Genomic DNA, 19,666 nt, shown 5'->3' on the forward strand with positions numbered 1-19,666 from the left:
AGGGATGGTGGGGGGGGTTGGGGTTGGGTGGCGGAGAGGTGAGAGACTGACGGAGGTGTTGAGGGAGGAGAGTGTGGGAAGACTGATATGAAGTGATGCTTTTTATTGCTTCTGTCATCTTGCAGGCCGCCAGCGGGAGGGAGCCGGCCGCGTTCCCCTCACTGTCACCTCACACACTTATTGGAACGCCACCCCACCGACCGAGGGCAAAATCGCCCTGCGACTGTCAGAAGATAAAAACAAATAAGATAAAATAAGAGAACGTGACCGCTGTGAAATTAACCGTTGTTCTTATCATAAACAGGCCTGTTTGAATTGAACCAATCGACTCAATCAATTCATTCTAATTAAATCAATTTTTGTTATCTGGCAGTCACTTCCTGTTTTTCCGGTGTCTGTCACGGTCGCTAAACTAAAAAGGAAGCTGCTGATGGAGTTATTTGTAATTTTCCAAGGCCATCTGAAATTGCTCACCAATTAGCGGCGAGCGAGACGGAAGAGTCTGGGTCGAGCAAGGTCATGCTCGATGAAACAAAACAAAACAGGAGAAAATAATCAGCAAATTCGTGCATGCCGAGCAGTCCCTGGGGTCGGGGTTTAGGCCGCGGATGAGATTGCGCACAGCGTCCTAGTCTGACCAGCTCAGAACTTTGACAGCGTCTCCGTGAGCTGCAGGTCTGGGGATTCTGTTGGTTCCTCTCACCTCGGCCCCACTTGCGCCTGCCCGCCCCCCCGCCCGTTTGCTCCGGAGCCACTTCGTCGAAAGCACCCGAGGGCCCTTGGAGCCTCTCCCGAGGCAAACGCCGTATCAAATATAACAGCGGCCCGCCGCCTGCCTCCCCTCTCGGCGGAGCACTGAACTAGTTTAACACCTATTGTTAGAGTGAAGCCCTGCTCAGCCTTCCAGGCAGCGGCAGGAAGACGAGGAAGAAGGACGGAACTCGGAGGGACGACAGGTGGGGAGTCACGTGACCCCTGGAGGAAAGTCAGTGGGAACTTCACGCAGTGAGTCGTGAGTCACGCACTTTTAATTGTCACGGATCCGAAATTAAGAACAGCGCATCTATTGATGCAACTGAAAGCCATCATGTGATCATGTGACTTTGCTCCAAGTGGTTTGTCTAACAGGAAAATCTTCAGTTGATGCAGGAGGGGATGAAAAGTTTCCCAGCAGCAGCAGCAGCAGCTTGTTGCACATCTTTATTTCCTTAATTTCCAAATATTATCTCCACTTTCTATCTGTGCAAGAGAAACTAAATGAGATATTTTTTATTTTTCTACTGGGAGTGAATTAATAAATGCATTAATAAATGTGCTGTACTACAGGGAGGGTGTACAATACATTTTCCCCCTCAAATCTTAAGAATGTTAAAAATTTTACTGGATGAAGGAAATGAAGTATTTGGCAGAAGAAGGCTAACTGATCAGAGAAGGGAAGAAACACGTATGGGAGCAAGTAAGTGTTGTGTGTGTATCACAATACAATTTACACTTTACACCAGCTGTCAAAAGAAGACGTTTTCTGAGCAATGCTGTTCATAGACTGTGGATTTAAAAAAAAAAAAAAGCTCTCAGGGTTGTTTTCGGTAAACACTTTGCGACACAATACATTTGTGTGTTTTCTATTCTTCCTCTACGCCGGAGTGTCTGCTTTTGTTTCCCGGCCACTTCACCCGTCTCCTCGCCCCCCTCGTGTCATTGTGCGAGCTGGAGGATCTGCAGCTATTCTCCTCCAAGGCACTGGCTTCTCCATTGTGGAATTCTGCTCAATACCCGCCTCCCATCTCCAGCCACGAGCTCTAGCTAGCTAAGCGGGCTAAACGGAGGAGTGACAAATCTGATTGGAATAGGGACAGACAAAAGCTACTTCCAATAAATTTACACAACGCTTTACATATTTTTCATAAAGAAAAAATCATTTAGGAAGAAATCCATCTGGCATGTAAAGGTAATTTTCAAAATTGAGTCATCTATGGAAAACACAACACTGCTGAGGGCCGTGAGGTGGAGATGCATCTTGACCACAAGCCCGCTAGTTCAGACCCACTGAGATTATCTCTAAACCGAGCCGCCGCGCCATTAAATTTTCAGCACTAACACATGTCCGACCACGGCTGAGCACACACACACACACACACACACACACACACACACACACACACACACACACACACACACAGACACACACAGACACATGTCACAGACACGCACAGACACATGTCACAGACACGCACAAGACGGCCGGAGGGGGTCGCACACATACCGTCCTGAGAGTCAGCGGAGTGACTGAACCAGGCAAGCTTACTGGTCTTCTTACCCAGGTGGGCCGGAGACACGCCTGCCACGGAACGGCGAATGGCAGGACGGCGACAAAACGAGACGACAGCATGCAGGAGGACAAGATGGACAGAGTGTGAGAGCATGCAGGACGCGCACGAGCTCATAACAGGCAAACGCAGGTACACAACAGAGCGCCCCAGACATGAAACGTGCACATAAGAGAAGAGGAAACACGACTGTATTTATAAATATATGAGACATTTACATCTGAAAAAATAATCTCTTGGCTGTTTGTGCAGGAGGACGGATTAATAAAGTGCACGGTACATGCTGGCATCTGCAGCACAAAACAAACACACACACACACACACACACACACACACACACACCCTGTGTGCCCTATTAATATCTGTCTTCATTCAAACACTATTGACACTGTATGTCGATATCACGGTCCTGCAGGTCTTCTTATCGAGAGAGGAAAAGTGTGTGTGTGTGTGTGTGTGTGTGTGTGTGTGTGTGTGTGTGTGTGTGTGTGTGTGTGTGTGTGTGTGGTCTCCTTGTGAGTGTGTGGTCACTGGTGCGACTTGTTCATGATGTGCAGTCCCATCTGTTCTCTGTCCCAGTTACATTCTACGTCTTTATTTATCTCTCTCTCTCTCTCACACACACACACACACACACACACACACACACACACACACACACACACACACACACACACACACATACACACACTTCCCTCTTTCCTATCTCAACATCTACTTTCCCTGCAATCCCTCTCTCTCCCTCTCTGTGCTATCTTCTCTGGTTCTCTTATCCCATCTTAGGACATGCCTCTATAAGTGCATGTGTGTGTGTGTGTGCGTGTGCATGCGGGCGATCTGGTCTATGCAAAATGTCCCGGGCAGCAGGGACAAACTGCCCTCATTCATCTTCCCCCGAGGAGGACCCATCCATCGAGGAGGCGAAGGAGGCGGAGCCAAGATCGGGTCGCCTCGCTTGCGCCGATTTTTCCACCTCCACAAAAAAAACAAAAACGCAAGAGGATGATGATTTATCTCTGGGACGGACAACTCCGCATCACACGTATTCATCACTTTGTCAGATCGTCGGAGTCTAATGGCATTAGTTAGACCGTTTAGGGGGGGCGCAAAAGCAGCGGAATGAATGTCGCATCCGGCAGCGACGTGGTTTTTATTACTCGCAAATGAGTTGTTTCTGGGGTAAATAGGTTTGATTTACTGCACGTGTACGCGCTCATTTTCGGAACTCATTTGACCTGGAAGTCGTTTTTGTTTTTATTCCCAAGGACAGCTCTCCGTTTTCCTCTGTAATTGTGGAGCAGCCGCGCGCGTCAACGCTGCGGTTTGACATTTAAGGAAAAAAAGTGCTGACTTTACAAATCAGTTTGGCCTGTGTCATATGCCGCCACGGTTCCACCGCGCTGATTGGCCCCTGCGATGCACAGCGGAAGACTGTGAAAGAGGTGGTGACAAATTACAGATTACCCATAGGGGGTGTTGGGCCTCATTTTCATGGAAATAGGTTTTTTTTTTGTTTGTTCGTTTTTTTTTTTTGTTTTTTTTACCAATTCCTGCCATGTTAATTTCTCGAGATTCCTTTAAAGATTAGACCATCGTTTTTCCTCTTGCTGGAAGTCATCTGCGTTTCTCGGAACAGGATATAAACAGAACGAACTATGGCGGTCTGCGTGCTCTGTCTCTGCATAATAAGACCGCATACCTTCTATTTTCATTTATGAATGTGAGCAGGCAGAGGGTTCACGCCTTTTAAAAGCCGACCCTCATCCTGGTGTAAAGGTTCACAAACCTGTGGGATTTATCGTTCATCTATTATTTCTTATTAAACAGGCTGGACGGCAGGTTTGGAAAAGCGGAAATCTCGGATCTCAGAAACTCAAGTCACAAACTTGGTTCCTAAAATGCTCCTCTTCTCTTAATTCTTCTTCCTGCTGTCGAGCGTTTGCAACAAACCGCCGCAGCATTCCGACTTCTGACACACCGCCAGAGTCACCACCTCTCACCCTCTGAAAGCACCGACTCGCTGCGGAAACGCCGCTTTCAGCCGGGAACGACCCAGACGGGAGCTCTTCGGCGAGGCTGTGCAATAACTCAGACTTGTAATGTCAGCGATCCAGCAGTAAATTCTCCCCATCGCGCACCTGAAAGCACAGCATCACTTCTTCTCGCACATCCTGCCGCTTATGTCTCACCGTGACTCTTCTGAGGGAACGTCCGCCCTCGCTAAGCTCAAACCTTCTAGTCCCAGGAAGCTCCTGCATCCACAGCCACGACCACGACCACACACACACACACACACACACACACACACACACACACACACACACACACACACACACACACACACACACACACACACACAAACAAACAGACACACACAGGGAATGACAGCGACACTCACGGTTTCTGGGCTTGTCATCGTCGAGGCCCTCCTCTTCATTCTCTGGGTCGATGTCTTCAGCCTGAGTGATCCAGTCTAAGTAGCCCTGATTGGTTGCACACAGGAAGACACACGGTCATTAAAGTAATGTAAAAGTAATCGAAATGCCTAGAAGTAATCCTTTGGAACGTTGGACGTTGGTAAGAAATGCTAAGTTGGAGTCCTGCTGTAGATGTGCGAGTCCGACTGCCTACTTAGAAGTGGACGAGCTATTTATGTTCATATCAACTCTTTATTTGATTTTCGGAACATTTTCAGGTCATGTGTCATTGCGTTCTTTCATGGCGAGAGATTCTTGGTTTTAAACATTTTTACACACAGGGCATTTCATTTTTTAACCCCTTTGATCCAACTCATTCAACATGCACAGGGCAAGTCAAAAAAAAGGTCCTTGATCTAGTTTGTGAGGGGCCAGTGGGGGACTGAGGGGTGCCTGCAGCCTACCTTGAGGTCCTCCTCCAGCTGCTGTTTTTCTCTGAGTTTCTGGAAGTCGCCCCGCGCCTTGGCCTTTTCCCTCTCCTTGGAGAACTCTCTGCGGGGGTTAGGGTGAGCGGGACAGAGGAACGGGGGTTGGGTGGTAGAGTGGTGGCACAGGTAGAGAGAGGGAGAGAGAGAGAGAGAGAGAGAGAGAGAGAGAGAGAGAGAGAAGGGGGGAGAAGAAAACCTGAAAATCTGGGCTGCAGCTTTTCTTGAGAGACTCACGTGACGACGCTGCCGTCTTTCGGAAAAAAATGGTGATGAATGTTATAAACGGGGAAGGAGGGCGAACCTGCTGAGGAGAGGGATGGGAATTAGAGCGAGAGAGAGAGAGAGAGAGAGAGAGAGAGAGAGAGTGCTGGCGAGGAGAGGAGGTGTTAGTGTGCGGGAGGAGATGAAAGTGTCACCGGGCCGCTCGCTCCGCAGCTCCTGTCCAATTAACGGTGGACGTTCCACTACAGACAGATCTCAGGACGCAAAGGCAGCGCGTTCGGTCGGAGCCGTGATGAATGAAGTCACGGCAGGAGCACTCACGAGAATTAGAGCCGCGGCGGAAAAGCCATTCGTTTGAGGAACTTCTGGGATCCCGGTGATAAATTTGACGCCAGTGAGTGTCGAGGAGTCGGGGCCGCCGAGTTTGGCCGACACATTTTTTTTTCTTTTTGTAGATATATAAAACACAAAAGTCCATAACAGTCACTTAAACACAATTTTTCAGCAACAAACTCATCTTTGGCGAAGGAGGGTTGGGTGGGGGAGGGGGTTGAGACACAGATGCTCGAGAGAACGTCGAGCGCAATTATTTCCGAAGCCCGGCGAGGCCGAGGAACAGTAAAACACCGTGATGTAATTGGCTGAAATCGTGCCCGGGTGTCGGGACGGCGGAGAGAATTAAGGTTGCCTTTTTAATTTAACGCTGCACTTCGGCGAAGGTCAAAGTCGGTCTGGAGGTCCCCAGGTGGACTTTGTGAATAGAAGTCGTTGTGATAAGGCGGACAAATCTGCATTTAAAAGTCCATTATTTTTTCAAGCCTGAGTTGTTAATATGAATTGTTAATATTTTAAGTCGAGTGTGCAGTTTGCTGCTTGCCTTTATATCCTGATTATGCCTCACTAGGGGTGTAAGGTTTAGTCGCGTGAGTATTTTCAATGCAACACGGTGCATTTTAATCTCTCCTTTCACTTTAGCCGCTACTCAGGAAGCCTCTGATTGAACACGCACAGTTCTGTTGTGATGTCACAAAGGGCACGGATGCCTTTTCCGCCATCCCTGGTTGCTCTCTTTCACAGTTTCACAGCCACCATTGCCTTCGTTCTCTTTTCCAAGTGGGAACATTTGAGTGGGAAACGCAGTGGTAAGCGTAGAAAAAAAAAATTGTGAGCGGGTGTAAACAGAGGGCTAAACGTGCCGTTGTCATGCCTTGTTGATGCTGTGAGAGCGGAAACAATAGGAGAGTAAAGATCTGGTGTACGGCGGAACTTTGTGAAGTTTGGTTTTGTCCTCTCTCCCTGGAAAGTCAAACCAGGAAGTGGAATAAAATACATCATGTGCTGAGTCAGTCTATGTGTGTATATTGTGTGTGTGTGTGTTGTGTTCTTGGGGATGATGGAGCCTCATGTCACACCTGCATGCGGCAGCGACGCAGGCAGATCAATGAGCAGCATGAGAGAAAACTCGCACGGCGTCGCTGGTCAGGGCGGCGGCTCCATCGATCTGCTGTGCGCCACCGTCACACAGTGCGACCGTGTCTGTGTGTCTGTGCCTCTGTGCGTGTGCGTGTACAAAACTCAGAGGCTCTGTCACAGAAAAGGCTGTCGCGCTCCGTGTCTCACCCCTGCCGTCCCTCTCTGTCCCTCCGCAGGTGCATATTTCATCAAATCCAGACGCCGTCACACCGTGTGTTTGCTGTCTCTCCGTCCTTCCCCCTCCTCCCTCCCTCCTCCTCTCCCCCCTCTGCCCTCCCTCACCTCCTTCGATCCCTCCCTCACCCCCCCCGCCCCCTCCTTCTTTTTCTATTAGTTACTCTGTGAGGCCGACACACACCCCGCGCACTAAGCAGTCGCTAAAAGGTCAGGCTGATGCAGTGTGCTGACAGCATCATTACTCAAAAGTCAGACAACGAGTCAGACAGCCGAACCCCTCCAAGCTGTTTGGACCAGATAGATCTCTATTATTTTTTTTTCCCTTTCCCCCACGATGCCTTTTGTCACTTGACGTGGTGGGCACGGCGGGTCAGATTCGGGGTCACTCAGTCGGCCCCGAGTCGCTTCACCCTCCAGAAAGGAGTGAAAGCTCCACGCCAGCCAACTAGCTTGAGGATGTTCATGAAAGTGTCCTTTTGAATTTGATTTCATGTTTTAGAACTAATAAAACCAGTGATGAAGTCCACTGAGATACCGTAAGTGACGTTTGCTTACCAGTAATCCATTACTAAGTAATCCACTACTGTAATGAAAATATTTGTTTTAGTAACAGTAATGTAATGGGATTACTCTGGAAAAACTGGTAATTAGATCATAATTACTTTATCAAGTGACCATTCCATTACTTTTCTGAAATATTTTGCGAGCTAAAAATGTCTTATTATCCACAAAAACAACTGAAAACAATGTTGCAGATTGATGATGCAGATGTGCTTGCAACATCATTGCTATGGGTACGCGACGATGCACCAAAACAAGCATAGCGGCGGCAAAAAGAAAAAACAGCGATTGTGTCTGATAGCTATAAATACAAACATTATTTTGAGTTCATCTCGACTATATCAAAGAATATTGTGGTTCGTTGTACGTTACGTGCAGGAAACAAGACATTCTCAACTGTTACTTTACCTTTTTTAACTAAAGTAATTAGTAATTAGTAATTGATTACTTATGAAACACAGTAGTTAAAGAAGTAATTAGATTACTTTTTAAGGATTAATCTGTAATCAGTAGCAACACTGTTGCTTACTCACTTACTCCCCTTTGTGAGAAGTGAGACAGTTCTTGGGGAAGGCTGCGAACAGAGTAAACTAAATTGTCTTCTGCAGATTTATGGCCTTTTAGGGATGACAAATCAGGCTCCAATAATGGATTTTTGTGGCACGTTTTCACATAAAAAAAAAAAAAAAAAAAAATCCAATTCCCAAGAGAGATGTGAAAATGATACGGGACGTATGATTGAATTGCATCCATCCAGGAAGTGTTTACCCCGAATGCTGTAAGTGTAAAATATATGTCAATATCCCTTCAGTCTTTGACAAACACATCCTTTATTTGGTGTAATATTAGGGCTGAGTCCACCGGGAGCCTGGATTTATCCTGCCGCCGCCTCGTCTTTCTCTCTGTTAAAATTCAAGACTCAGAAGTCTTTCCCAGCTGCAGTAGACGGTGGTGCGTTTCAAGAAAAAGAGTAATTGCGACTCGAGCGGAGTTGGAAGGGGCGACACTTTTTTGGATGTACTCGACGCGACGGGCAAGAACCCAAAAGGTTTCAATGTCAGCAGCGTCTTCTCAGCTGGAGGCTTTAGTTTGACAGGATCATTTATATTCCCAGCTGCGGATCCGGGAAGATCGTCCACAGGCAGAAGCAGGAAGTAAACAGAGTTCCCCTCGGCCAGCAGGAAACCAAGCAAAGCTTCTTCGGCACCAATGCATGCGCGGAAAAAGGCGAAAGGCACAAACGAGAGAGTGAGACAGGCGGAGCGAAAGAGAGTCAAGTTAGTCTCAGTTGACCTTTGACCTTACCCTTACCCGCTCAACACCCCCAGAACCAAGTTTAGCACAAAGAAGGATCCGATGATGATTAAGGTGACAAAATACACCCAGGGCCACGTGTAACCTACTGCATCGTTCACCTGGGGTTGGAGAGACGGAGGGGAGGGGGAGTTGGGTGGTGGGCAAGGGGTGAGTGAGGGGCGAGTTCAGGAAGGAAAGGGAGGAGATGGGGGGTAGGGGCGTTAGATATGGGATAGAAGCCTTCTGGTTTCACAGGAAGTTGCTGCGTCTCTGAAGGAAAGGTGCGTTTTCGGTCGCAAATTGGTGCCGAATCAGGTCTGAACCTGCGTCAGTCTGAACAGACAGACCGGATTCGCCTCTTCCTCCCACTGGACTGCTGTACGATGAAAACACTTCTGCTGCCTCTCCTCCCGCCGACCTGACTGCACTTTACTTTTCACGTTCTATCCGGCTCACGCTACACTTGGTAAGAGTTCAAACCTCCCGGACACCACTTTCACCTTCTCTCTCTCTCTCTCTCTCTCTCTCTCTCTCTCTCTCTCTCTCCCTCTCTCTCTCTCTCTCTCTCTCTCTCTCTCTCTCCCTCTCTCTTTTTTAGCGCTCCACCTTGATGGCGGCTGACCTCCAGGGTGTGAATTATTAATACCCCTGTCTGCCCTGGTGCTCTTATGAGAAAAAAACAAAACAAAACAGCGTGAGTCTGTGGTATCGGAAGGCGCTGCAGCAGGGGGCCACATTCATTGGAGCACACACACGCAAACACGCAAACACACGCACTTGAAAAACACAGACCAGCGTGCGCTGCCGGGCAGAAAACAGACATGAAGTGAGCAGGAGCTGATTAGCATGTGAGAGGGGCGCAAATGCAAAAACAAACAGCGCATGTACATGGTGTCCTTTAAAAGTCAAGACTCGACTGAAGTGTGTGTGTGTGTGTGTGTGTGTGTGTGTGTGTGTGTGTGTGTGTGTGTGTGTGTCCATCTGTCCATCAGAGACAGGTTGTGACGGGACCGGGCCCTCGGGGGGCAGCACTGATGTGAGCACAACAGGCAGTGGGGGGGGCAGCGACGGCGCCCCCGTGTGTTTGTGCCTCTCCCGGGCCCCGAGACCGAGGAGCTGATCGAGCGGAACCGAAAGGAGCGAGCAGGAGATTTTTGCTCAGTTCACTGATCGTCGGTTCGTCTTTCCTCGACTGCGGAGAGACTGTGAACTGTAGAGGACGTCAGACCCCCGCCAGTCTTTTTACCCCGCGACTGGTCAGGACATCTACTGTGGAATGAGGTCGGTCCCGCTGCCTGTTGCTTCTGCAATGTGCAATTTCACTGATTTTCAAAAACTGGCACTGGTCTGCCTCATTGATTAACTTTTAAGCACCTTTTGGCACTGAGTTAGCGGGTAAGCGGCAGGAAACTGCGGCGCATGGCAGCTCCAATCAGACTGTTTCTTTTCAACGACATTACTACATAACTTTCAGTTGAAATTAAACTAGCAGAATTGACAGAATTAGGATAAAAACATCCCTTGAGGCTATCTGTAAAAAAAAAAAAATATCAAACCAATTCAATTTACCCTCTTTTTCTTGTCATGTGTTGGACAGTGATGTCACACACACACACACGCACACACACATGCATGCACAGGCACAAAGTGAACAACTTCTTACCCGCTCAACACACCCAGAACGAGATTGAGAACGAAAAAGGAGCCGAAGATGACGAGAGAGACAAAATAGACCCACGGCAGCTCATAGCCCATAGCATCCTGCATCTGAGAGAGTCAAGAGAAAGAGGAGGAGAGGAGAGAGGAGAGGAGATGAGAGGAGAGAGAGGAGAGAAGATAGGAGGGTTAACACGAGAGGACACATGAGGACGCCAGGAGCAAGTGAGGGGAAACAAAAGGGCAAACGGTGTTTGTGTGTGTGTGTGTGTGTGTGTGTGTGTGTGTGTGTGTGTGTGTGTGTGTGTGTGAGTGAGTGTGGGTGTGTGTGTGTGGGGGGGGGGTTGTGGCAGGAAACAAGAAGTCTGTTAAAAAGAGCAGCAAAGGAAACTCTTGAAGAAATCTCTCCAAAGTCTAATTTTCAATCTCTGTGAACGGGCCTTCTCAGAAGCAGATAATAATACATGTTTAGCGCAAGTGCAGACTAGTCAGTGAACAAAAGGAAGGATGGAAAACAAGAAAACGGAGGATATGTTTCAGCTGCAGCAGCAGCAGCAGCAGCAGCAGCAGCAGCAGCAGCAGCTCTTGACTGCCATTAATCTTGATTGGTCCAAAATGTAAAGCGATGAAAACAATTCAAATGCAATAAATAGCCAAATTAAATCTAAGTTTTGCAGTCGGCTAAAATGCATTCTCATTGCAAATTTTAAGATTAATTATAGAGCGAACTGGCGAAACAAGCACTCTCACGCTAGCGTGTGTGTGTGTGTGTGTGTGTTTGCAGAAGGATGCAGCAGAAAGGGATGACGCAGTCAGGTGTGTGAAGCGAGTAAGCTCTCTGCTCAGCATGCACGCATAGAGTAAGTGCAATTACACACACACTCACACACGCGCGCACACACACACTCGACACCGCCACGCACTGGCTGTGTTTACACTTACGCGCGCACTAATACTCCAGCTGTTGTCCTTACGTTGAAAAAAAAGTCAATATTCTCTAGAAGCCGCTTCCACGTCCTAACGGAAGCAAACACGTCACTGTTGTCCCCATGGATTGCACGCACCAGCGCGATGCTTCTCTTAATATGGCATTAAAAAAAAAATCACATCAACAAAGAAATAAACTAGTAGGGTATCTGGTCGCTAACTGAGATTCCCTGGTATTTGAAAAAACCCATCTGAAATTTACACACCTGCACAAGGCAGAACTAAAATCGTCTTTGAAGAGTTGGAAGCCACGTTTTTAATTTCCGCCTCCACCGGCTGCAGTTTTCACCGCCGCTGCCCTATTCCTGCTCGAGCCGATGACTCAGCCGAAAACTGAAACTTCGCCCATTGTCCGACGGAGGCTGCTGTGACATTTTGTCTAATCCACGTCACCCCACCGGAGTCTTTGGCCGCAGCAGACCTCCAGTGTCGCGACGTCGGGTGGAATTGTGTTGGTTGGTTGTGTGGATTAGAAAATGTCACTAAAACAAGTGTTTCACTAACTCAGCCTCCACCGCCCCCCCGCCCCCCACCAGCCCCCCTCCCTTGTAAATCCACATGCACTTTCAATGGATATATTGGACTTTTACACACTGAATGTTCAAATGTAGGCCTATGTTGTATTAGATACAACCTTTGAGTGGACAACGCAAGGCCCTACCACTTCATCAAGACAGGGCAGGCCTCAACATTTGATTGCAATTCTTCCTCTTCTATTTTTTTTCCGTTGTTCGAGCGCTTTCCCACATTGATTGAATGCCGCAGACCAATCTATGGGGTTATTCAACAGGCCGGCCGCTGTGGGAGGAGCCCTGCTGCGGTGCGTTCATGTGCCTCTGTGTCAGCCACCGCCTGTTTGTGTGTTTCGCCGCCCCCCTCCACGACCACACGCCCCTCCCTCCCCCCTCCACTGGCACTTGAGCCGAGCATCAGGATTTGCTGCACGTTCCGAATGAAGCGGCGCCTTCAATAACACAGTGTATTGTCCGCATCGATTCAGGCTGAGATATGAGTGGACACACGTACACACACACACACACACACACACACAGACACACACACACACACACACACACACACAAGACATGGACACACACACATCCACACACCTGCCTTTCTGGCGGGAGGCATTTTATTTATTTATTTATTGTTTTGCTGCGCCGGAGCCCGTTGATACACAATGCAGCGGCTACGATCCCGACAACAAGCAAACACGACACGACACGCCGCGGTTGTGGTGTCCGGCTCACCCAGTAAAGCACGTCGGTCCAGCCCTCCATGGTGATGCACTGGAACACAGTCAGCATGGCGAAGGCAAAGTTGTCAAAGTTGGTGATGCCGTCGTTGGGCCCCTCCCACACCATTTTGCAAATGGTGCCGTTGTGAAAACAGTGGCGGCCGTAGGCCCCGTGAGGGGCGCACGGCGCCGGCTTCTCCTCCGTGATGGCCTCTGCGGCGGGCGACACAAGAGAACGGGACACTGTCAGCTGGTGCAATTTTCTCAACAACAAAAAAACATATATAATAAATTGCAGCAACAGCAGCAGTCACTCCTGCAGAAATCTTCTTTTGTATTTTCAGGTTTTGTCCTGTCGCCGAGACGCGACTGCGTTCTTGAGATGAATCTCGATATTGATTAACCTCAGAATCCTAGCAGTGAGAAAACTTGTGATAGATCTATTTTGTAATTGAAAAGAGAAAAAAGAAGAGGAAGAACTACAGCGAGCTGGTGGTTAAAGGGGGCTTGTAACGGAGCAGCCGTTGGAAAAATCAATGTTAAAAACCTCGGATTAATTATACAAAACATCCTCCTGGGGGGCTGATGTAAAGGTAAACAGACAGCTTTCCACCAGCACTTAGCCGAAGCAAAGTGCTTCCTCCCGTGGGATCCTCGCTGTATCACCGCAACAGCACTCGCAGCCGCATACCCGAGTGCTCGTGAACGCAGGTCTTGTGCATCTTGCCCATGAAGAGCTCCAGGCCGATGATGGCATAGATGATGATGACGAAGAGGACCAGCAGGGCGATGTGAAGTAGGGGGACCATGGCTTTGATGATGGAGTTCAGCACCACCTGTAAACCTGCAGGGTGTGAAGGGGGGACGCAAAGGGAGAAGCTGAAATCAGTCCCCGTGCGGTGCAGAAACTGTCCTAGACTGTGATTGCAGAGCTTCGTTTTGGAGACAAAATTCTCTTTTTTTTTCTCTCTCTGTTGCACACAACGATTCTAATGTTTTGAGAATCGGCAGCCAGGGTATCTGGAATGCTTCTAGACCTAATCGCAAGAGTGCAGGCACACACACACACACACACACACACACACACACACGCACACACACGGAGCAGAAAAAAAATCGATTTCTTCAGCCACCAAGACGGACGGGCTGACAGACAACTTGATGGCTTCTCGTGCTGTCTGAGTGTCAGACAAAGGGACAATGGAGCTGTGCGAGTGTTCACCACTGCACGTGTGTGTATGTCTGCGTCTCTCTTAGTGTGTGTGTGTGTGTGTGAGTGCGAGAGAAAGAGATCAAACATCGATATTAGCTCCAGCCTGCAGTTCATTTCTCGCTCTCCTCACTCAATCGCCTTTCACACCTGAGCCTGACAGCCTTCCTCCTTTCCTCCCATCCTCCCATCCTTCCCTCCTTCCCTCTTTCCCTTCCACTTACTTGGTACTCCAGAAACCAGTCTGAGGGGCCGGAGAACTCTGAAAGCCCTCAGAGCCTTGACATCGAAGCCGGCTGCCTTGCCCCCGATCGCTGTGTCACCGTCCCCCTTGGTGGCCTGCTCCAGGATGGCGCTGAACAACCTGCAAGACAGGAAGCAGAGAGTCCAGTTGCTGCTGTGCTCTGTGTGTGTGTGTGTGTGTGTGTGCGTGTGTGTGTGTGTGTGTGTGCGTGTGGGGGGTGGTGCAATGATTCATTCTAATGCACCTGCTGGGATGCAGGGGAGAAGAGAAATTTTCACTCCGCCACTGTTGCAATTATTTTTTTTTTAGCTCACTGAGGCTGTGGTAGTAAACAATCATTTTACAGGTGACTGTTGAACGTCTGAACGACTTCAGTCTAGCTTCTCCATTTTCCTGGAAAGCACTTTTTTCCCCCCCACTGCAACACCAGGGTGTAAACAAGTGAAAACTGCAAGGCTGCAGGCCGCAGGGGAAATTAATCAAACCTCGACTCCACCAGCGACAACCAGGGGCCTCGGTGGCAGGTCCAGAGGCTTCACCCCGGGCACTCACTTCCTGTTTATCACCCTTCCCAGCCCCTGACCATCAACACGCTGCACACGGCAAGCAGGGCACGTTAATCATCATCGCACACGCAGAGACCTAAAGAATTTTACGATGTTTTTTGTCGCCCCCTTTGTTGTCCCCTCACGCGCAGTTTCAGTATTTCCGCCAAGGTCCTTGCTAGATTTGACAATCACACTCATTTTGTTTTCGGGGGTTCGTCGTCTCCTTCGGCCTTATTAAATTATCTGCGGCCATCTCTTCGCGCCATTGCTGTGGCGTGCGCCTGCGTCCGTCCAGCTGGCCGGGCTTATCGTCCCCCCCCCCCCCCCCCCCCCCTCTCCTCCCCGCTCGGCCCTCGCTGGGATCCTTTGGAAATCACCATACAATGCCATTTTCCAGCTCGCGCGGCTCAAAGGCCTGGTCGGGCGGCACGTTAGTCACGGGGAATTATCAATTAGCGCAGATGAAATGGCTACTTGAAAGACCTCTCAAAACACATCGAGCCGCTCTTGCCGCTACCCTCTCTCTCCCGCCTCTCACTCGCTCGCTCTCCGCCGCGCCGCCTTCCTCTCCATTTGATTTCCTCTCTCTCTCTCTCTCTCTCTCTCTCTCTCGCGTGCCTATTTGAAAAAACTGGGGGGGGGGAATAAATAAATATAGAGAGGATGAAATGCGTTTCGAGGAGCAGCAGTTTTGCATCATCGTCTTTCCGTCCGGCGCGTTAAATAATAATTAGCGCCCTTTGAGCGCGGCGTCTTGTGCGCATCCATGGCCGCGGGCCGAGTTTTGCATTCAACGCTGCATAAGAGACGCTTGACATCGAAGCCGGGACCTCACAACTGTGATGTGACAGCAGCGTGCTGCAGGCTCGAAACTCTCCAATCGATGCAAAAAGACAATTCTGACATCAGAAAGACTTTTTAAAGTACCTAAATAAACGCATACGTTATGATGATGTCCCTAAAATCACTTTCCTGCTTCTCAAGCACATGTCACCCAGAGAACATCTTGATGCGTGTGTGTGTGCTTGCGTGTGTGCTTCTTTAGTGTGAGTGTCGGAGCGAGTGCCTCTGAGGCTGCCAGCCACCAGGTACAAGCTCTCTCAGCCATATGGTGAACATTCCAGAGGGAGAGGACTCTGTCACTTCTTATCTGCAGACGCAAGCGGGCACGCGCGCGTGCGCACGTGCACGTGCACGCACATGCACACGGCAGTGGCGGCGGCGGTGCAGGCCAGCGGGACAGCTCACAGCGCCAGAGCCCTCTGACAGCTGACCGTCTTCCTACACCTACACATCTACTGTTGGCACAGGGTGGTCTGTGTGTGTGTGTGTGTGATATCTTTTGCTGCTCTGTCATGTCCACAATAATGTGAAAAATAATTTGCCTTGTGAATTTTGTATTTTTTATGCCGTTTTTTTCCTTTCGCCGTGTTTATTCAAAAAGACATCAGCCCACCCTGCCGCAGTTAAAGGCGTCGTGTCGATTACGTCTGGGCATCTGATCAGCACTGCACTCCTGGCCATTACAAATAAAAGAGTGGCCCTCCGCATCAAAAAAAAAAAAAAAGAAAGAAAGAAAAAAGAAGCGACTCAGTTCTGGGACGGAGGAGACAGACACAGGCAGACAGGGAGAGCAGATAACAGCTAAGAGTGGTAAAGGTTGTGTTTATGCCAGGGGCATTGTCACTATGCCAGCTGACGTTTGTGTGTTTGTGAGTGTATGTGTGCGTGTGTGTAAGCCACGATGTTCAGCTAGTGATGCTTAATGTGAGCGAACACTTAACTGGCGCATTCACACAAGCTCCGCCCCCGGGGCTGAGAGCTGCTTCCTAGCTATCGCTCTCCCTTCTACGCAGACACACACACACACACACACACACACACGCTCAATTAGACTGTTGTTTTTCCCGTTAATGTCACTGTCGGGTTTACTGGCTGTTGCACTGCTGAACTTGAAATGAAACAGAAGGAAAAAAAAAAAAAAACGGGCGGGCACACTCGCAAAAACAGAGAAAACGCACGGGCGCAGAGGGTTTTAGCGGATGGGCTCTGTTGGCGAGTTGCAGATAAAGAAACACAGAAGCGCAGCTTTGCTATCAGCGCTCCAACGAGCTAATCAGTTTAGGCTTCGGCGGGCAGGCCGGAGTTTAGCGCAGCTTTTGTTCAGACGCGACACGCAGGAAGGTAGCGGTGACGGCTTTTTGTGTCCGTGCGTTGGTGATATTTGTGAAGCAGCCCCTGTTTTCAGACGGATGATGAATTGTTGCTACATATTAAAAATGAATGGGGACCTTATTCAAAAAAATACAAGGCACAACCATCACTCATTTTGGAAGGGAGACTGTGGATGCGGTGGTCTTTATTTCGTGATGAGTCTTTGGCATTCGCCGCCGTCTTGGCCTTAGCTTTAATTCGCTTGCAGCAATCGCACAAAGGTGCCGCAATCGATGCTGAGGTGCTGGTTGTTGTTGAGACGCGTGAAGTATAGCGGCGCACTCACCCCACGACCACGATGATGAAGTCCAGCAGATTCCAGCCGTTCCTCAGGTAGGCGTTGGGGTGGAAGAGCAGGCCGTAGGCTATCACCTTGAGGAACGCCTCCACCGTGAAGATGATGAGGAAGAGATACTCCACACGCTCCTGGAGACACACGGGGAGGGAAGGACGACAATAAGTGACTGTGTCTATTAGGGGACCAGGGCCAGAGAAGAATGATGAAAATAAATCACAACAGAGAGGGAAGATCTGCACACGTTAGACACAACATTTCCTGTTAGAAAGGCTGCAACAGCCGCGGCAGAACATTGTGCATCTTCACAGCTTAAACACAAACAAACAAACAAACCAAAAACCCTGCTGTGATTATCTAATCAGAGAGACTCTCTTCCTGTGCTCTGAAAAGAGGAAGCGCTCCAACATAAACTGTTGCGTGTCACTCCTCCTCGGGCTACTGAGCTCCTCCGTGACCCCCACGGCCCCAAGGGAGGTCCTGGGAAATGTCCTGAAGTGGCCCGGAGAGGGCGAGGACAGAACATCTCTGACCAAACAATCCATCTCCCTCCTCATCATCATTCATGGCTGCTTTTCTGATATAAATATATATTTTTTTTATTTATCAAATAGATATCTGAAATTAGATCGAGTTTGCGCCGCATCAACTTTTTCCTGCCCCCTCGTATTTATAGATACGTATTTATTTTTTCTTTGGCTTCAAAATATTAATTTAACTCCTCCAATCAGTCTGTCCATCTCATCCTCCTCCTCCTCCTCCTCCTCCTCCTCCTTCTTCTCCTCCTCGTGTTTCCCTGCTGCTTTTCCCATGGCCGCTCGCACACAAAGGGCCCCGAGGTTCAGGACAGAATGTCCCCGCGGGCTTCAAATCCCGTCCCCGAAGAAGCAGCTCAACCTGCGGCCGCAGGGAATCGCAGCTTTTACGATGCGCACAAAAAAAAAGAAAGAAAACAGCAGCGAAAGATGCCCTTCTGATGGTGCTGGCGTCCCTGCAGATACATTAAAAAGTACATCAAGAGTTATAAAACCAGCAGGCCTGCTTCTGGCTTTTTTTGGCCTTTCTGCAGGACCACAGTGAGACTCGGCGCCTGCAGCCTTTAAATGGTTCTTAGAAATGACACTATGATGTAAAGTCTTAGCAAAAACACAATCATGGCAAGCATCACGATTAAAAAAGGCCCCAGATGATGCAAACAACCCTTTACCAATGCTTGCATGCTTCCAGATTTGTCTGGTCTGGAAACCAGCCCTTTGTGATGTCACTCATTTTGCTGGCACTCACTTGAATTTATGTCCATGATGCTACAGCAGACATTTTGCAACAACAAAAAAACAGCCCACTACACCAATGCCAAATGATTTTGAAAACATTTGCACATTTCTAGCTCCGTTTTCGCCGGGCCTTGACGTCACGAACGCACACACACACACAAAAATGCACACACACACACACACACCTCCTTCCTTTTAAAGATACACAAAAGCTCCTCAGCGACCCGTCTCTCCATCTCTCAGACTGCGTCTGCCGATGACAAGCAGACAGCGAGGCGCTCGGTGGAATAAAACAGAGGGAAACATCTGGTTCGAACAGCTCTGCCTGACGTACACACACACACACACACACACACACACACACACACACACACACACACACACACACACACACACACACACACACAGAGAAACAGGCGCACTCATCTACCTCTGTTACTTCCGTTCATACAGACCCATAAAGGGCAAAATCCATAAGGGGCACGACTGATCTGGTTAGAGACTGGAAAGAAATTGAGAGCATGTGCATGTGTGTGCGTGTGCGTGTGCGTGTGCGTGCACGTGTGTCTGTGTGTGTGATGGAGCAAAGACTAAAGAGAGCGAGTCAGAGAGAGACGCAAGGCAGGCAGAATGACGGAGAGGTGAGTATGTGGGAGCAATAATTCAGTTAGCTGTGATAGGTCAACCAAACCGCCGATCCATCAGATCGGCCAATGAGATTACCGTATCGACATTCTACCATATGGTGGCGGACAGTGTTTCCATTCACCATGACCTTCTCTGTGTGTGTGTGTGTGTGTGTGTGTGTGTGTGTGTGTGTGTGTGTGTGTGTGTGTGTGTGTGTGTGTGTATGCGTGCGCGTCATCCATGTCCTGCAAAATGGGATTAGCCATCAAGCTGTTTTTGAAACAAACCCACCAGCACGTCGCACATGTGCACGTGAGCGTGCGTGTGTGCGTGTGTGCATTCCGTTTCTTCCCCAGTCCTCAGTGGTATTGCAACAAATTCCTGCTCCTTTACGTTTTTTTGCACTTGGAAAC

The 19,666-nt window shown here is 49.1% G+C and overlaps 1 protein-coding gene across 1 annotated transcript in view; it reads right to left on the reverse strand.

Annotated features, from left to right (window-relative positions):
* The window catches only part of cacna1c (calcium channel, voltage-dependent, L type, alpha 1C subunit), a 142,268-nt gene that overhangs the window by 32,027 nt on the left and 90,575 nt on the right, over positions 1-19,666 (reverse strand). Inside the window, exons 4-11 of the mRNA XM_076030142.1 lie at positions 17,344-17,483; positions 14,276-14,415; positions 13,533-13,685; positions 12,855-13,054; positions 10,625-10,728; positions 5,209-5,296; positions 4,726-4,810; positions 2,264-2,338 (exon numbers count right to left, since the gene is read on the reverse strand). Coding sequence (XP_075886257.1) covers positions 2,264-2,338; positions 4,726-4,810; positions 5,209-5,296; positions 10,625-10,728; positions 12,855-13,054; positions 13,533-13,685; positions 14,276-14,415; positions 17,344-17,483 — 985 coding nt within the window. The remainder of the gene's footprint in view (positions 1-2,263; positions 2,339-4,725; positions 4,811-5,208; positions 5,297-10,624; positions 10,729-12,854; positions 13,055-13,532; positions 13,686-14,275; positions 14,416-17,343; positions 17,484-19,666) is intronic.

Source organism: Nelusetta ayraudi, unplaced genomic scaffold (genome assembly GCF_046127955.1).
Source record: "Nelusetta ayraudi isolate G7.1 ecotype Tasmania unplaced genomic scaffold, CSIRO-AGI_Nayr_v1 ptg000027l, whole genome shotgun sequence".
Classification (NCBI taxonomy): Eukaryota; Metazoa; Chordata; class Actinopteri; order Tetraodontiformes; family Monacanthidae; genus Nelusetta; species Nelusetta ayraudi.